This window comes from Peromyscus maniculatus, chromosome 2 (assembly GCF_049852395.1).
Source record: "Peromyscus maniculatus bairdii isolate BWxNUB_F1_BW_parent chromosome 2, HU_Pman_BW_mat_3.1, whole genome shotgun sequence".
Lineage (NCBI taxonomy): Eukaryota > Metazoa > Chordata > Mammalia > Rodentia > Cricetidae > Peromyscus > Peromyscus maniculatus.
The window spans coordinates 105,576,545-105,591,553 of NC_134853.1; the positions used below are offsets into that span (position 1 = coordinate 105,576,545).

The 15,009-nt window shown below is 44.3% G+C and overlaps 1 protein-coding gene across 4 annotated transcripts in view; it reads right to left on the reverse strand.

The window, feature by feature from the left end:
- Positions 1-12,817, reverse strand: part of Bnc2 (basonuclin zinc finger protein 2) — a 405,775-nt gene extending 392,958 nt beyond the window's left edge. For 2 of the 4 annotated variants that reach the window (XM_076564460.1, XM_076564462.1), the window contains exon 1: positions 12,687-12,767. In XM_076564460.1, the coding sequence (XP_076420575.1) occupies positions 12,687-12,689 (3 nt within the window). In that variant the 5' untranslated portion in view covers positions 12,690-12,767. Of the gene's footprint in view, positions 1-12,686 lie in introns of all 4 variants that reach the window. The other 2 variants (XM_015994929.3, XM_076564461.1) reach the window with 2 other exon arrangements.
- Positions 12,818-15,009: the final 2,192 nt, after the last annotated feature.

Genomic DNA, 15,009 nt, shown 5'->3' on the forward strand with positions numbered 1-15,009 from the left:
AGTTCCCTGACAGCCAAGCCAGAGCTGTTGTTACACAGAGAAACTGTCTTGAGAAATCAGACAGCCCCATCCCCCACAAAAACCCCAAGTACATCCTGGGACAACTGACTAAGATCTACTTGAGAATATTAATATAGCTAAAGATAAAGGATCTGTTAATCATCGAGAGAATGGGAAGCAGGAAAAGATGCATGAGGGGTGAAGGCTTGAAATTCTTTACCTAGGCACTAGGCCTAGGAGAGGAGCCAGAGTGTGCCCTAGAATCAACACAAAGTTCTCCCTATCTGAGAGGAAGAACTCACAACTCCCATGCCCCTCCTTCATGGTCTCTGATCAAATGTCAAACTAACAAAGTAAGAAGCAACATTTGCATTATAATTTGACACCTCCTTAAATCCTAGGATACACAGTTATACACGTCCCCACGGCACATATACACAGGTGTGTGTGTGCGTGTTTATATGTGTATTTTATTCCCACCCCTCACATCTACAAGTATGTGTGCCTTTTACTCCCATACCTCACATGCACAGGGGTGTGTGTGTGTGTGTGTGTGTGTGCGCGCGCGCGCGCGCGCGCGCGCGCCTGTTACTCTCACCTCTCAGTCAATGGAAATAAAGATGAGCCACTAAAGGAAAGGTTGTTTTGAAAAGAAGACTGAAGAAACCATGTTTCTAGCTGTAGTATTGACAACCAAAGGCCAACTTCACACTATGGTTATTCTTTCAAGGTATTTATCCTGTAATGTATTTTATGCTGCTCAATGTTAGGGTTATAGCTTCAACTTTTATGCATAAAACCTACAGCACCAAAGTGTCATATACATCACAAAAACCGGTTCAATTGCACCTTCTAAAATGACTGAAATGGAATGGGAGCAGTAGTGGACACCTTGTAATACCAGCACTCAGGAGGTAAAAACAAAAGGATGCCAGGATCCAAGCCAGCCTCAGCTACATAACAACTTTGTAGCTGTCTCAAAACAAAACAAGACTAAAAAAAAACTCTAAATTTTGAGCTAAACTTTGCAAAACAAAGCAACTAGAGCACACACACCTGGGCAGGATACAGAACTTGAACATAACAGCGGAACAGTTGAAGAGCTTTTCTTATTCTAATCAGCCAGCTCACAATTGCCTAAGGCAGTGGTTCTCAGCCTAACGCTGCAATCCTTCAATAGGGTCTCCTCAGGCTGTGGTGACCCCCACCCACCAAACTATTTTTGTTGCCACTTTGTAACTGTAATTTCCTATGAATCACAGTAAATATCTGATATACAGGATATCTGAAATGTAACTCCCGTGAAAGGGCCATCAGACCCCCCAAAGGGGTTACAGCCCACAGGTTGAGAAACACTGGCCTAAAGGCTCATGTAAAACATCCAGTGAGTTAGTTATTCTACATACAGTAAGCAGACATCCACCAGCTGGCTCTTAAGATTTATAACGTTGGTCTAGGCACACATCTGAGTAATGGAACTCTTGTCTCCCATGCCCGCCACTCTGGGTTTGACACCAAGCATGAAAAAAGAATGATTTATACCTCTGCCATATCAGTACCTCAGAAACACAATTTCATATTATTTCTAAAACATTTTGGTGGCCCACACTCATTACTGACCTATGTCATCAATAAATATATCTAAATCCATCTGTCTCTCCGATTGCTCTCGCTGTCTCTTTCTCTAACCCAACTCCCAGGCTCACGTCATTTCCCCACCTCTATCTTCAGGAAGTGAGACTACAGGCACATCTCTGCTCCCAGCTTCTCGTGGACACTGCTGTCACACATTCATACACGCTTACACAGTCGGACAAACTGTCCGCCACTTTGGCAATGACTGGTTGCTCTTTATGAACACAAGCGCCACTGCCATGACCAAAGAACAGCTCTAAGTCTGTGTGATAATTCTCTAATAAAGGACATTTAATATGAAAAATCTGGGTAGTTCTCATCCTGTTTCAGTCTCAGCACACTGGCTAGCGAGACCATGAGAAAAGGAGACCTAAGTGATGCAACCATTTGTTCTGGGTTCTTCTCGGCTCCCCTCACAGTGCCTCCTGTGGCACCAGGAGATTCATTGCTCCTGCGGTCCATCAAAGCCAGCAGGAGAACCCAGAAGACTAGCGGCAGTTACTGGCCACAATGACTGTGTACTCTGGGTATGGATTCGCTGTACCATTTTCTAGGGTAAGGCACCAACTACCTAAAAAGTAAGGACCTGTAATTCATCCCTTTAAAGATAGGAAGAAAGTTTAAGAGGCGCCATCTCTGAGAAATGGATTTAACTCTCGCACTACATACTATTGTAAATAAACTAATGACATTTAAATTTGGCTTGAGACCTAGCAGAACTTCTGAGATTAAAAAAACAAAAACAAGATCTCTGCTGTAAATTGTATTTCGAGTTAATATATTCTGGAGCAAAACTGTTTCATCTATCAATAATAATCCAAAGAAATGTGATGTTTTATTCCACTCCCCATTTTGAATGAGAGACAATTCTCAACTATCATACTGTGTTTCTGTACGCAAAGTCGGTAGGTTGACAGAGTGAACCTCTCTGATCTGCTCATTACAGAACAGCATTACGAAGAGATCAGAAGCCTTGGGACAGAGAACTGAGTAGCCTTTCTCTGCCTAATTTTGCCATTTTAGTTAATGACATTCTTTATGTCCCCAAACCATATATGATATCAATCAACAATTACATATGATTTTTTAAATCCATGTACATAGTACATAAATATTAGAACATGCCAAGACATACTAAGAACAGAAAAGTAACAATGTTTAATGTGAACAAACTATAAAATTGGATGTGGGTCAGTGGAAGAGTTCTTGTCTTCTCACATGAGAGGCCTTAGTTCAATCCCCAGTAAAAGGGAAAAAAAGAAAAGATACATAATCAAAAATCATGTATCTAATAAATATGAAATTTTATGTCACACCAATTTTATAAATTATTTTAAATCCTCAACAGAATATCCACAAGGAAGAAAGTTAATTCTCAAATTATGTCATAAAGTATCACTTTAAATTGGCTAATTATTGTTTTCATATGTAAACACTTATGAGGGAAAAAAACCCACATTCTCTCCAAATATAAATGTGACCACTTGGCCACCTAATTAATAGTTGATGCCAAATAATAATGAAGTTTTGTTTAAAATAACTGGCACAAAGCCAAAAACAGACGAAGCAATTAAATAAGAATGGCCCATCAGAATACTGAAAAAGCAATTATTTAAGCAGAAATGAATATAGATCTTATTAACATGAATGAAAAGAAAATTAGATCTTTTCTTTTAAACACTCCCTTTAATTCAGCAATGATCCAACATTGCTACCCCTGAATTAAGTGACCTCTCACGTGCTCTCAGGCTTCTCTGACTCAGTAATGGGAAGTTTTAAAAATACCCCAGGTACGTTAGAGAGCAAGCTATTTGCAAACATTTAAACACAGTATTTACTTAAAACTTTACTGAGCCAGTTCTTTTAGGTTTGTGTATCACAAAACAATTTTCAGTTTATCTCTGTTGGTGAGTTTTTTTGTTGTTGTTCATGGTGTGCTGTCTAGAAGACAAATTCTCTCAATAATGTTTTTTTTTTCCTTCTTTCCTTTTGAGGTATTTATAAAACCAAAAACAATTATTTCTAGGTACTTAATTCCACCCTCCGGGGCATGAAGTGTGTCTGTTATCATACAGAACACCTAGAATGCTTTTAAACTCAATGGTAATTAAGAAACATCAAAGCAAACCCTGGCTGCTTCACAAGGAACCAGCACCTATCATCTTCTGGCTACCGAATGACAGATTTCTTGTCCCCTGGAGTACCACCAAGAGTTTTTTTACCCAAACAATAGAATGTACTTTCTGAACGTAGCCTTTACTCTTTTAGGGATCAGATAAATCTGAGCTTTCAATGTAAACCGCTCAAGGCAGCGAAAGCAAGGGCAGGCACATGGAGCTACATCCAACTTAAAAGCTCCTACACAGCCAAGGCAGGAGCAGCAACAAGCAGAAGGAAAGATAACCCACAATTAGAAAGTCAATTTCTGAGACGACAGTAATATCCAAAATATACAGAAAACTCAAAACCAGAGAAACGGACAAAAGGGAGAGAAGCCAAAAAGGGGTTCTGTGTACCTATCACCCCAAGAGAGCGGAAGCTGAAGGGTAGCCAGAAGTCAGGGCTGACAGCTCAAGTCTGAATAACAGCTACTGGAGAGACTGAGGCAGAAGGAAGATAAATCCATGAGTTCAAGGTCAGTCTGGGAAACTTAGATCTGTCTCAAAACACAAAAAGAGCTTGACATACGGCTCAGTGGTAGAGTGCTTATCTAACATGGGGGAGGCCCTAGATTCAGTCCTCAGTACTGATAGAGTGGGGGTAAAAAAAGATCATGACTCCATCCCTGGATTTCAAGACCAGCAGAGGCAACAAAACCACACAGGGATATGTCATGTCACATTTGTTACAGTCATTTTTCTCTCGTTATATAAAATAACAATCGTTATTGGAGAAACTGAAACACTTGGACACTATTGGCAAGAACATAAAGTGGTAAAAGTATTACCAAAAAAATGTATGGTGATTTCTCAAACTACAAAAGCCAGACTACCATGTGGTGTGACCTAGCAACCTACATTCAAGTGTTATCCAAAGCAACAGAAAAAAGCAGAGTGTAAAATCCTTATGACCTTGAGTTCAGCAATGGCTTGGGGTTTTATTTTGTTTTATTTTTGACAACATACCAAAAGTGAGAACAAGGAAAACATTATGTAAGTTGGACTTCATCAAAATTTAAGACTTCTCATCTTACACTGATGGACAGAGCTAGGAACTTTTCTGAGGGTCATTGTCGCTCTTGTATTGAGTTGTTACCACTTAGCATGCAATAAAATCTTGTCTGGAAAAAAATTTAAACTTCTTTCAACAATTTTTTTTTTCTTTTGAGACAGGGTTTCTCTGTGTAGTTTTGGTGCCTGTCCTGGCTCTTGCTCTGTAGACCAGGCTGGCCTCGAACTCACGGAGATCTGCCTGCCTCTGCCTCCTGAGTGCTGGGATTAAAAGCATGCACCACCACCACCGCTGCCCAGCTCAAAATTTTTTAAACTTGCTTCAAAAAAACATTAAAAAAGTAAAAAGACAGCTCACTGAGTGGGAAAAGGCATGAGTCAATCTTTAATCAGATAAAGGATTGTAACCTTGCTATATCAAGAGCATTTATACCTCAACTATTAAAAAGCAACACAGGGCCAGTGAATGGTTCAGCAGACAAAGGTACTTGCCGCCAAGCTTGACAACCTGAGTTCAATCCCTGGAATCCACATGGTGGAAGAGAGAGCCAACATACGCCATGGCACACATACATACCTCCTAACTCCTACCACACATGTGTAGTAGATATTTGTTTAAGACCACAAGAATTTTTTTAAAGACAACCCAAATGGAAAACAGGCAAAGGAGGCCACATGACCCAGCAATTCTTCTCATGGGTATACATCCAAGAGAAATAAAAACACGTCTGACAAAGAAAAAAGGGGGGGGGGGAGCTTATGACAAATGTTCCCAGAAGCATTCCTCATAATAGTCAAAAGTGTCCATTAATTGATGAAGGAAAATGAAACAGTGTATCCATACAATGGGGGTATTAGTAATGGGCACTTTAAATGATTATACGATATGTGAATTATCTCTCAATAAAGTATTTAAAATACTAAAGTAAACCACTATGATTTATATCTCCCTATAACATAAAACAAGCAATTGAAAAAAATTAAAATAAAAACAACTTGGAGATCACCAGACTGGCTGTTCGGCCAATAGGAATGAGCAGGCAATGAGACAGCTACCTTGTATAAAAAAGTCTATGCATGGAAATGCTATGACGAAATCCATTACACTGGGGACTCCCTTTAAAAAACTGCTCTCCAGACGCTGAGTAAGTGAAGATTAGACAAGACACTAGAACCAATGGCATCCGTCCCCATTCTCTGCTTCCTTCTCACTGGCCTGGAACTCACCAATGAGGCTAGGCTGGCTGGCCAGTGAACCTCAAGGATCTACCTGCCTGTCACTGCCTTCCTCTGAGCATGGAGAACATAAGGGCAAGCTGCCCTGCCTGGCCTTTTGCATGGGCAGGGGAGCAAGGGGAGGGCTCCACGAGTGAGTGATAGGCCTTCTACCAATCGGGCCACAATCCCAGCCGCTTCTGAAAGTTCTGAAAGAGTGATTCCATCATGAAATTTCAAAAGAAACCTTTGTCAATTCTAAATCTACAAATATTTGTCTTTGTTATTATTTGGAAATGAGCTGCACCCCATTCCCTTTCCCCTCCACATCACAGCAACCATGGAAACACATCTGTAAGGAAAGGGGGGCAGCTATGGCAGGGAGATCCATAGCAAAGCAGAGAACAGGAAGAGTCACGGGTTACATTATTTTTATAGACTTAAAAACATGCACATCTCTGTAAAACATCTTTTAATTATTTTTGCGGTATTTACAGTTCAGAGAAATAACGAACATAATCATTCCCATATCTTATTTAGCCAGTACAAAAAAGTAGTTATAATATAGCATAATAGCTATCAGAAATAACACTTTTGTCCTCTGAGATTAAAGGAAAAAATAAGACTTTCCATTCCTGTCAAAGGTATTCAATTTTCCCCTCAAGTGAAGTTTAGATGAAAACAATGTGACTGACAATCTCCGCACAGGCAGATCTTGGCAACTCCCAACTCTGTCTATCTCCTTGGCCAGTTAAGCAAAATTCCTTCACTAACGGTTAGTCTTCACAACAACTCCTACCAAGCTCATTACTGCCTCTGTCAGCCTATCCCCCATGTCGGGCATTTATCCCTGGGATGCAGATCAACATGTGGCACATGTCCTTGACATGCACAGAAGAGCTGCACCCCAGGACAGCAGCATGCACGACAATGGTCTCCACTCTGACTTCTTTGTGGTTGCTGGGATGTAACCGAGAAATCTAATAACTGTGACAGTGGGGCCTTTCGGGTTTCCCTTGCCTCTCCAGACAGTGAAGCTGCACAGACACTAATGAAAGGTTAAATGAATAGGAATAGCTGACAAGACATACAATAAAGAAGGGGCTTGGTAATCCACAGACACTGAGCAGAGATCCTCGGCTCAAGCAGAGAAAGGACAGCGCATCGTCGAGTCACAATATTTAAAACAGCTTGCTATACACAGAGGCTTTGTGTCTGGGTACACGTCTGGCTTTGGACTGCAGGGGGAAAAAAAGGATACTTAGAAGGAATTTCAGTATGGGGCACTTGGGCAAATGTAAGGTCATAATAAGAGAAAAATGTTTTGTGTGGGTTGTTACATCGTTGTATTAAATACAAAAAAAAAAAAAACAGCAGGGACAGTGAACTCATGAACCCCCCAGTTCCAAGACAATACTGTACATTTTGACAAGTCTTAAATACTGCATCCAGCAGGCAGGCTTGATGCGATTTCCACTGGTTAGATACACATGCAGTGACTCATTAGCAGTTCCATAGCCTGCCTTCCCTGTAGAAGGATCCCTGATCTTGGAGTTCTGGTCCTTAGTCTGAATCGGTTACAATTCAACTGAAACTCCCAAGCACCTTGGACTCTGTAAAACTGCCTAGCAGTTGCTATAAAGAAGATGAATTTATCATGCTGGCAATTTGTAAAGTACAAAACAAACCTCTCGTAATTTCCAGGGGCTGCAACTGTGGAAGGGCTTTAACTAGAATTCTCAGTTGCAAAACTTAGTCGTCGCCTGCCTTACTACACCTTCAATGTTGTCCTCCTTGAGTAACAAATCCGAAATGAGTAGAGCAGAACTAAATCACTACGAAGGGAAGCAAAAATGGTCCAGAGGGTCGAAGAAATTGCAATAAAAAGGACAAAATTTACATTGTTATATACGCAGGTTTTTAAAAGAAAATGGTACACTTCTGTTATGGCAAAAACTTTTAAAATGACATGTCTGTACTACTGCCCTTATGCATATTCATGAGGTAGAATATAGGCTCACAACAAATGGTAAAGGAAACCGAGAACGTGTTTTAAGACAAGGGAGGCTCTTTGAACAGCCAAATTAAATTATAGCTGAACTTTTGAGTGGACTGAGGGTTCTAATAAGCAACAAATAAAGACTTTTATTGGCTAGCAACATAATGAGAGCTTCTGTGCAAGGAGACTAATCTGAGCAGTCTATCTTCCTGGATATAAGATTCAGATTTACTTACATGGTAAATAAATGTCCAAAGTCAGGTCCCTAAAAAACTAGTATATAAATAATGAAAAGCAATCATGATCACTGCTTATTTAATATAAGCATATCACAAATTTAACTGGTAGGACTGATAAACAAATGTGAAATTAAATGCCAAATAGTAAATATGAAAACATTCAAGTCCTGCCATTTAAAATGTAGCTTATTTATTGATTAATAATATATCAAATTTACCAATGATCTGCTTTCATGTTTACAACTTGAAGCCCTTCTTTTGAAGGAAATTTTCTCTCCAAAATATGTAGTTGTATGCAGAACTACTTCAAAACATCACCTATGGAGATAAGTACCTTTCTTCTGTGAACTGAAGTAAGGTCGTAAGCGCCTCAGTGACAGGGTAGGTTTTAATAGAAAGCTTGAAGGTGGGCCTGGCAACATGAGACTAACTCCTTCAGTCCACACAGTGACACAGCAGTTAGGCAAACTAAAACGCTTAAGATGTTGGGTTGAATTTTTCCTAATTCTAATCACCTCAAAGGTAAAGTCCTAGAAAGCTCAGCTGATCCCTTAACTATTCGCAAAGGAGAATCTGCTGCTATGATCTGTGTGTGTGTGTGTGTGTGTGTGTGTGTGTGTGTGTGTGTGTGTGTGTGTGTATCTCACCTCCAATCCAAAACTCTACGCCTGTGCTGTGAAACATTCTAACTGCCAGAGTCCTTTTTTAAAACCTTAAGTCTATCTAATAAAACCATGAAGCTCCCTCCAGCTCTTTGGAGAGCTGACCAACTATACTATGTAACTCCTGACCAACAAGAGATGTTGCAGGAGAACTGCTGTTTTCAACTCTGTTTCTTGTCAGGATGCAGATGTTAAATGAGACCATCTGCAGAGGAATTCAGAAAGCACCACTCCTTTATATATTCACTCAGACTATTAATTGCTCCCAACCTAAGCTTTATGTACAACACTCTATAGTGAAACTAACCTGGCTGAACTATCTACGCCTGCCTTCTGAATTTACATTTACTCCCCTTGCATAAAATGAATTTTAATCTCAAAAAACAGCATGTGAACACTTCAAAGAAATTCAACTTGTAATCTGAGCCTCGATTTTAAAAGTCTACCTTTAAATTTTAAAAAATCTTGGAGGACAGAATAACCTACTTTATTAACAGTGCATCTGTGGAATTTATATAAAACAAAGATACTGATGGTAATTCATAGAAAAAAATCTTCATGCACCATAATATTTATATACAATGCTGGTAATGACTTTTTTATTGTTTAATCTTTTCAGCAATTCAGTATTGAATATTTGGAGGTTGTAGTTATTTAGAAGACTATAAATAATATAGTTGGAATATGCCATTGATGTTTGGTTCATCTTACAATAGCCATAAAAGCCACTATTCCTCTGGCAGATCACTCCAAACAAGTGAATATGAACATTGCTAAATCAAACCCTTCATGCTTGCTACAGCCATCTTCCAAACATTTGCAGAATATTTAAAATGGCACCGAAGCTTAACTCTAAATTTAAAGGAAGGGAAACAGCTAGCTTCAAGTCATCACCTCCTTGGACTCCCTTAACACAGGAAATATTCCCAGGAACAACAAAAAGAGCAGCCCCTCTCCTCTCCCCCCACCCCCTTTCTGTGCCAGTGTCCAATTTCTTCTTCTCTGAACAGCTGTATTATCCAACTTAAGTTGCTCTGCTAATTCCAGTCCCTCAAGGACTAACTTGGAAGGCAAAAAAATACAAGAAAAGATCAATTTGCTAGGGAAGATCAAATGAGAAAACTGTGGGGACAGCACCAGGTCAGCTTGTGGAGAACTAAGCAGACCTGTTCTTCATTAACTGCGGCTCTCTGGGGATGTCACACACTACCTGTCCGTGGGCTTTATTGAACCGCCTAACCCGCCTCTCTGTTCCATTCTTCTGGGCCCAAGTGAATCATATCCTGCTGCTGACAAGTTAGCAGGGGACTGCGGCTGCAACATGAAAGTACTTTTCTTTCTTGTCTAAATCAGGCAGATTTTTGAAAAGACGACACAGCATTGACTCGTGACATGGCAAGATGAAACGAGAGGTCTGGGCCGGTCTTGGAGCTCCGCAGATAAAAGTAATCAAATGACACTCCTGGAATGCAAATTGGCATTCTTGACTGCAGCAATTGCACAACCATGAAACATCCCTGACAGCAAGCAAGATTAGGACAAAATGTTATGTAAAGCACTGAACTCAAAAACTCTCACTTGAAAATTCAAACTGTAACACTTACATTTTAATACAGCAACAGTCAGCTCTGCTTTTGTCTGCTCCTTTTGGTAATCACATATCCCTGCCTGACAGATAACTTACATCTCAGGTAGAAGAAGAAGGAAAAAAAAAAAAACCAGGTGTTAGCAACGCACTGCTGCTATTAATATCCTCTCAATATTTATTTTAAAAATCCCATGAGGTTCATTTTTACCCAAAGTTTTACATGCCAACACAACCCAACAATATTCTCACTGGACTAGGGGAAGGGGGTGCATTTCAGACATGCCTGGAAAGGTCCTCTATGCGAAGTTCAGACCCAGGTTTACCAGCCCTTCCCTCAGGTGAAGGTATTCCCGTGCTTTGGTAAAGTGATCAGCAATCTGGATTTTAAATACACTGCTCTCTGGGAACAGAAGGAGTACCTACAACACAGAGCTTCATTAAGACTGAACAAGTTTAAATGAAACGGCTACACATGATCTAAGACACAGAGCCTTTAAGGGTTCACAAGGGATTCTCACGTGCCTGATTCCAAAGGGTAAAAGGAAGTTCTATCTAACTCCTACAAGGCTCAGTATTAGAGGACATCTCCAGAGCAGAAACACTCGCATGCTCTAAGTGGAATTTATTTCTGGCACCATGTCTGTACACAAAACATCTAAAAGTGCAGAATACAAAACACTGGAAGACAAATGGACTCAGCCACTGCTCAAAGTGACTATGAAAGGGGAGTAGATCTGTAGACAAATAGTAACCCTGGCCAGAGGAAGAAAAAGATGTACAACTGGCTTTTATAATGTTCTTGTGTAAAATGCCGTTACAAGAAAGTCTCCACCTCTAAATAGATACATTTCTCATCTTGTTCTGATGCCTCACTTAAACACAGGCTCCAACAACTCCAACTGTCCACGAAGTACATAAAAAATAATAAAACAGGCCACTTTCTGCCACTTTAATCCTGGGTATACAGGATTATTTTATGATGTCTTTTGTACATCAGTTTTACAACAGCTTGACTCTAGGGTAAATGGGAAGCATCATAAATCGCACGCTGCTTTCAAAACCTCTTTAATTTCTGTCAGCATTACTGTAACCGCAGTCCTGGGTGCATTTTGTATGTGTGTATGTCTGCATTTGACAGTACCTTCTCCTACATTCCAGTTGTGACTTTAATCTCTGAAACAAGAGATGTCACATCAGGGGGAAGGGGGAAAAAATGTCAACCTGCTATCACCCCGCTTCTTATACATCCCATCTACATAGGGCCCACGGCATATCAGAGCCCCCAAGTGGGGGTAACAACAGCGACACTGGGTGGTAGGGAACTCAAGGAAAGGAGTGGTCAAGCCCCATTTCTAACAAATGTCTTCCCCGAAAGCGGACATCACGGACATCGCGGCTCATCACCCGGTGAACTAATTGCCTGCTTCCTCGCTGCAGAGAAGCCGTCCCTTCCTTCGAGGGGCTGTGCTGGAGTCCCACTGCGCTGCGCCATCCCTTCTCCTCCTCCATCTGCACCTACAAGTTTTTTGAAATCTTTGCCTCACCCCACGGGAGGTTTCGTCTAGTTTTGTCTTGACGTCCCCCACACACATTTAAAAAAAAAAAATCCTGCCCCCGTTTCACGTCTCAAATCCCACGGTCCGGTCGGGGTGTGCGTGCAGCGGGCCGGCCGCTTCAGAACCGCACTTTGGGAAAGCACACACGTGTCTGTCTAGCGGGATTTGACTGGCGGCGGCGTCCGCGTCCTCCGCAGCGGCGCGGGCATCGCTGCGGTCCCCACGCGGGCCGCGCCCCGGCCCGCACCCACGCCCGGCCGCCGCTCGGGCTCTGCAGCCGCCGGCCAAGTTGGGAAAGTTGTCGCGGGTCCCGCTCGCTCGGTGCATCCCGCGTCCCCGCGTCCCGCGCCCTCCCCCGAGGGCTCCCGGTCCCCACAGCCTGGGACCGCCGGCCGCTCACCTAAGACCGCCCCGCTCTCCCTCCCGCTCTCGCAGTCGCCTCGCTAACTTGGGGCCAAGTTGGGGTGAAGGGGGGGTGGATTTGGGGAGCGCCGCCGGCTGCCCGCCTCCTCGCGCCGCGGCGCTAGAGGAGAACGCGGCCCGCCGCGGCCCCGGGGCGTCCCGCCCGGGTCAGTCCCTACCAAGTGCAGACGCAAGCGGAGAGGAGGTGGAAACTTCTTACCATCTCGGCATGCTGGTTGTCAAGTGCAGCCCCCGCCTCTCGGTCTCCTCTTAGCGGCCGCGCCTGGACCAGCCCCTCGGCCGCCTCAGCTCGCCGCTCGGCCTGCTCCCTCCCCCGCCCGGCCGCTCCGGGCCGCGCTCGCCACCCGCCCGCCCGCCCGCCCGCGCCACTCCCCGCCCGCCCGCGCGCGCCCTCGCCGCTGGCCCCTCGGCGCTCAGGTGACTGATTTACACCCGCGCCCTGGGTCGCGCTCGCTCCCCCGAGCCGGCGCTCCGACTTGCCCCGCTTCTCCCCGGGCCGAAGGAGACAAGAAAAAAAAAAAAAAGGGAACGGACTGTCCGGGAGGGGGGCTGCTGGCGAGGCGGGGTGGGGGGTGCGCGCTACGGCGCGGGGCGGGGTGGGGTGGGGTGGGGGGGACGCGGCGACGACCGCGCCAGCACAAGTTTCTGCTCTCCCTACAACTGTCCAGACTGCAGGGTTGGCCGCCTGTTTTTGTTGTTGTCCTCGAGCGTTCTGGGGGCTTCGTGGAAGAGGGCTAGTCCTCCCCCCCCACCCCCACCTCGTTACCCACCCACCCCCCTCTTCCGTGGATGGAAAAACAACTTTGGCGCCCCCCGGGGGGTGCGGGCGTGGAAGTGGAGGTGGCCGCCAGCGCCCAGCTGTCAACAAGGGGGGGAAAAAAAAAACTGCGGGGAGTAGCGGGGAGGGGAGAGGGCAGGCTGCGAGCCGCCGAGCGGTGGGCGCGAACTTTCTTCCGACTGCGCCGCAGCACCTCGGCTCCGGGCTTTTCGGGCTCTCGGTCCGTTCGGCCCAGCTCCGTCAGCCCCGCGCGGCGCCCGGGCTGAAACCGGGGGGGAAGCCCGGGGACCGAGACTCGGGACGGCGGACGCGCCGCCAGGACACCCGGCCGAAAGTTGCGCACAGCTGGGGGCGAAAAGTTTCTGGGAGCGGCGTGTTTGGTGGCGGCCCAGACGGCGGCTTGCGGCTAGGGCTTCCTTCCCCTTTCCCTAGGTCTGGGCCGGGAGCTGCAGCGGGGCGGGGGAGAGGAAGGAGACGGGCACTGGAGCGGGCGCCCGCGGCGGACACCGGGCACACGTGTGGGTGACACTCGGCCGCCCCAAGTTGCCCTGCTTGGAGACAGGGCGGCAGGCAGGCTCGGTGCGCACCGGCCAGCAGCTGAAGGAGATCTCTTAAATGGAAGCAAAACCCAGTCGGGCTGCAAGATCGGGGTGGGGGGAGGCCTTAATCATCCTCGTCTTTCTAATGTGCACCGAGTGCCAAAACCCTCTCCGCCTCGTGCAGATTTATCATCGCTAGAGCAAACTTTTTGCTTGTCTGCCGCGGGAGGAAGGCACAGGTTTCTAGCACACTCTCTGGGCTCTAAGAAATCAGAGAATCCGCGAAGATTTGGTTGACTGAACAACAGGCTTGATTACTGTTTCTTCCTGAAAAGAGAGAACCATCCCTCGGTCCTTTCTCTCTTCCTCAAGCAGAGGAAGAGACTGCGTCATTTCATTCAGAGGTCAGAATTAAATTCCTTCGAAAATATGTAGCCTTGGAATTAAAGAGGTTTTTTTTTTTCCTGTACAGTCATAAGTTTAATGTACATTTTCACAATAGTTAAGCCTATTTTTTTTTTCAGGATCCATGCCTGACTAGATCCCAAGTAGCAACAGCTGGCCTGAGAATGTAAATTAGCTTATTCACGTGTTCACGTGGTGAATCCAGTTTTTTTTTTCTTCTTCTTTTTAAACAACAGGGCCACCAGCACCTACAGCTCCATGTACTGCTTGGGTCCAATTCCTGACTCCTTCTAGGTCCGTGCAAAGTAGAGTTCAGAATTTGTGGATTCTATGTCATTTTGGTATGGAATAATTTGTGTGGTAAACATTTCTCATGTTATAAGAAATACTGTAGTGTTTTGGGCACGCGGTACATCTCTAATTTTCCAATGAGCGACAGTTACTTTTCTCAGTGGTATAAATTACAGGTTAGGTATCCAACCCTTATCCACATTTGTTTAAATACATGTTATCAAAGGAGGCTCATCTCTAAATGACTTGATTAAGGTGTGGAGCTGATTCCCTAAACATAACTGTAACATCATTCTGTAGTTTGCAGAAACTGATTACGAAAGGGATAATGATGACCAAATGTTCATTCTGAGCAACTGAGGAGCATCCCAAGAATTTTCCAGAAACAAGCCAAGTTTTGGTGTGTTTTCCTGCATCGTGAAAAGATGAGAAAAACTAGCTGCTGATTTCGGAGTCATTGCCCACACAAACCCATTCCCACACTTCCTGCTTTGGAGAAGTCAGCCTTC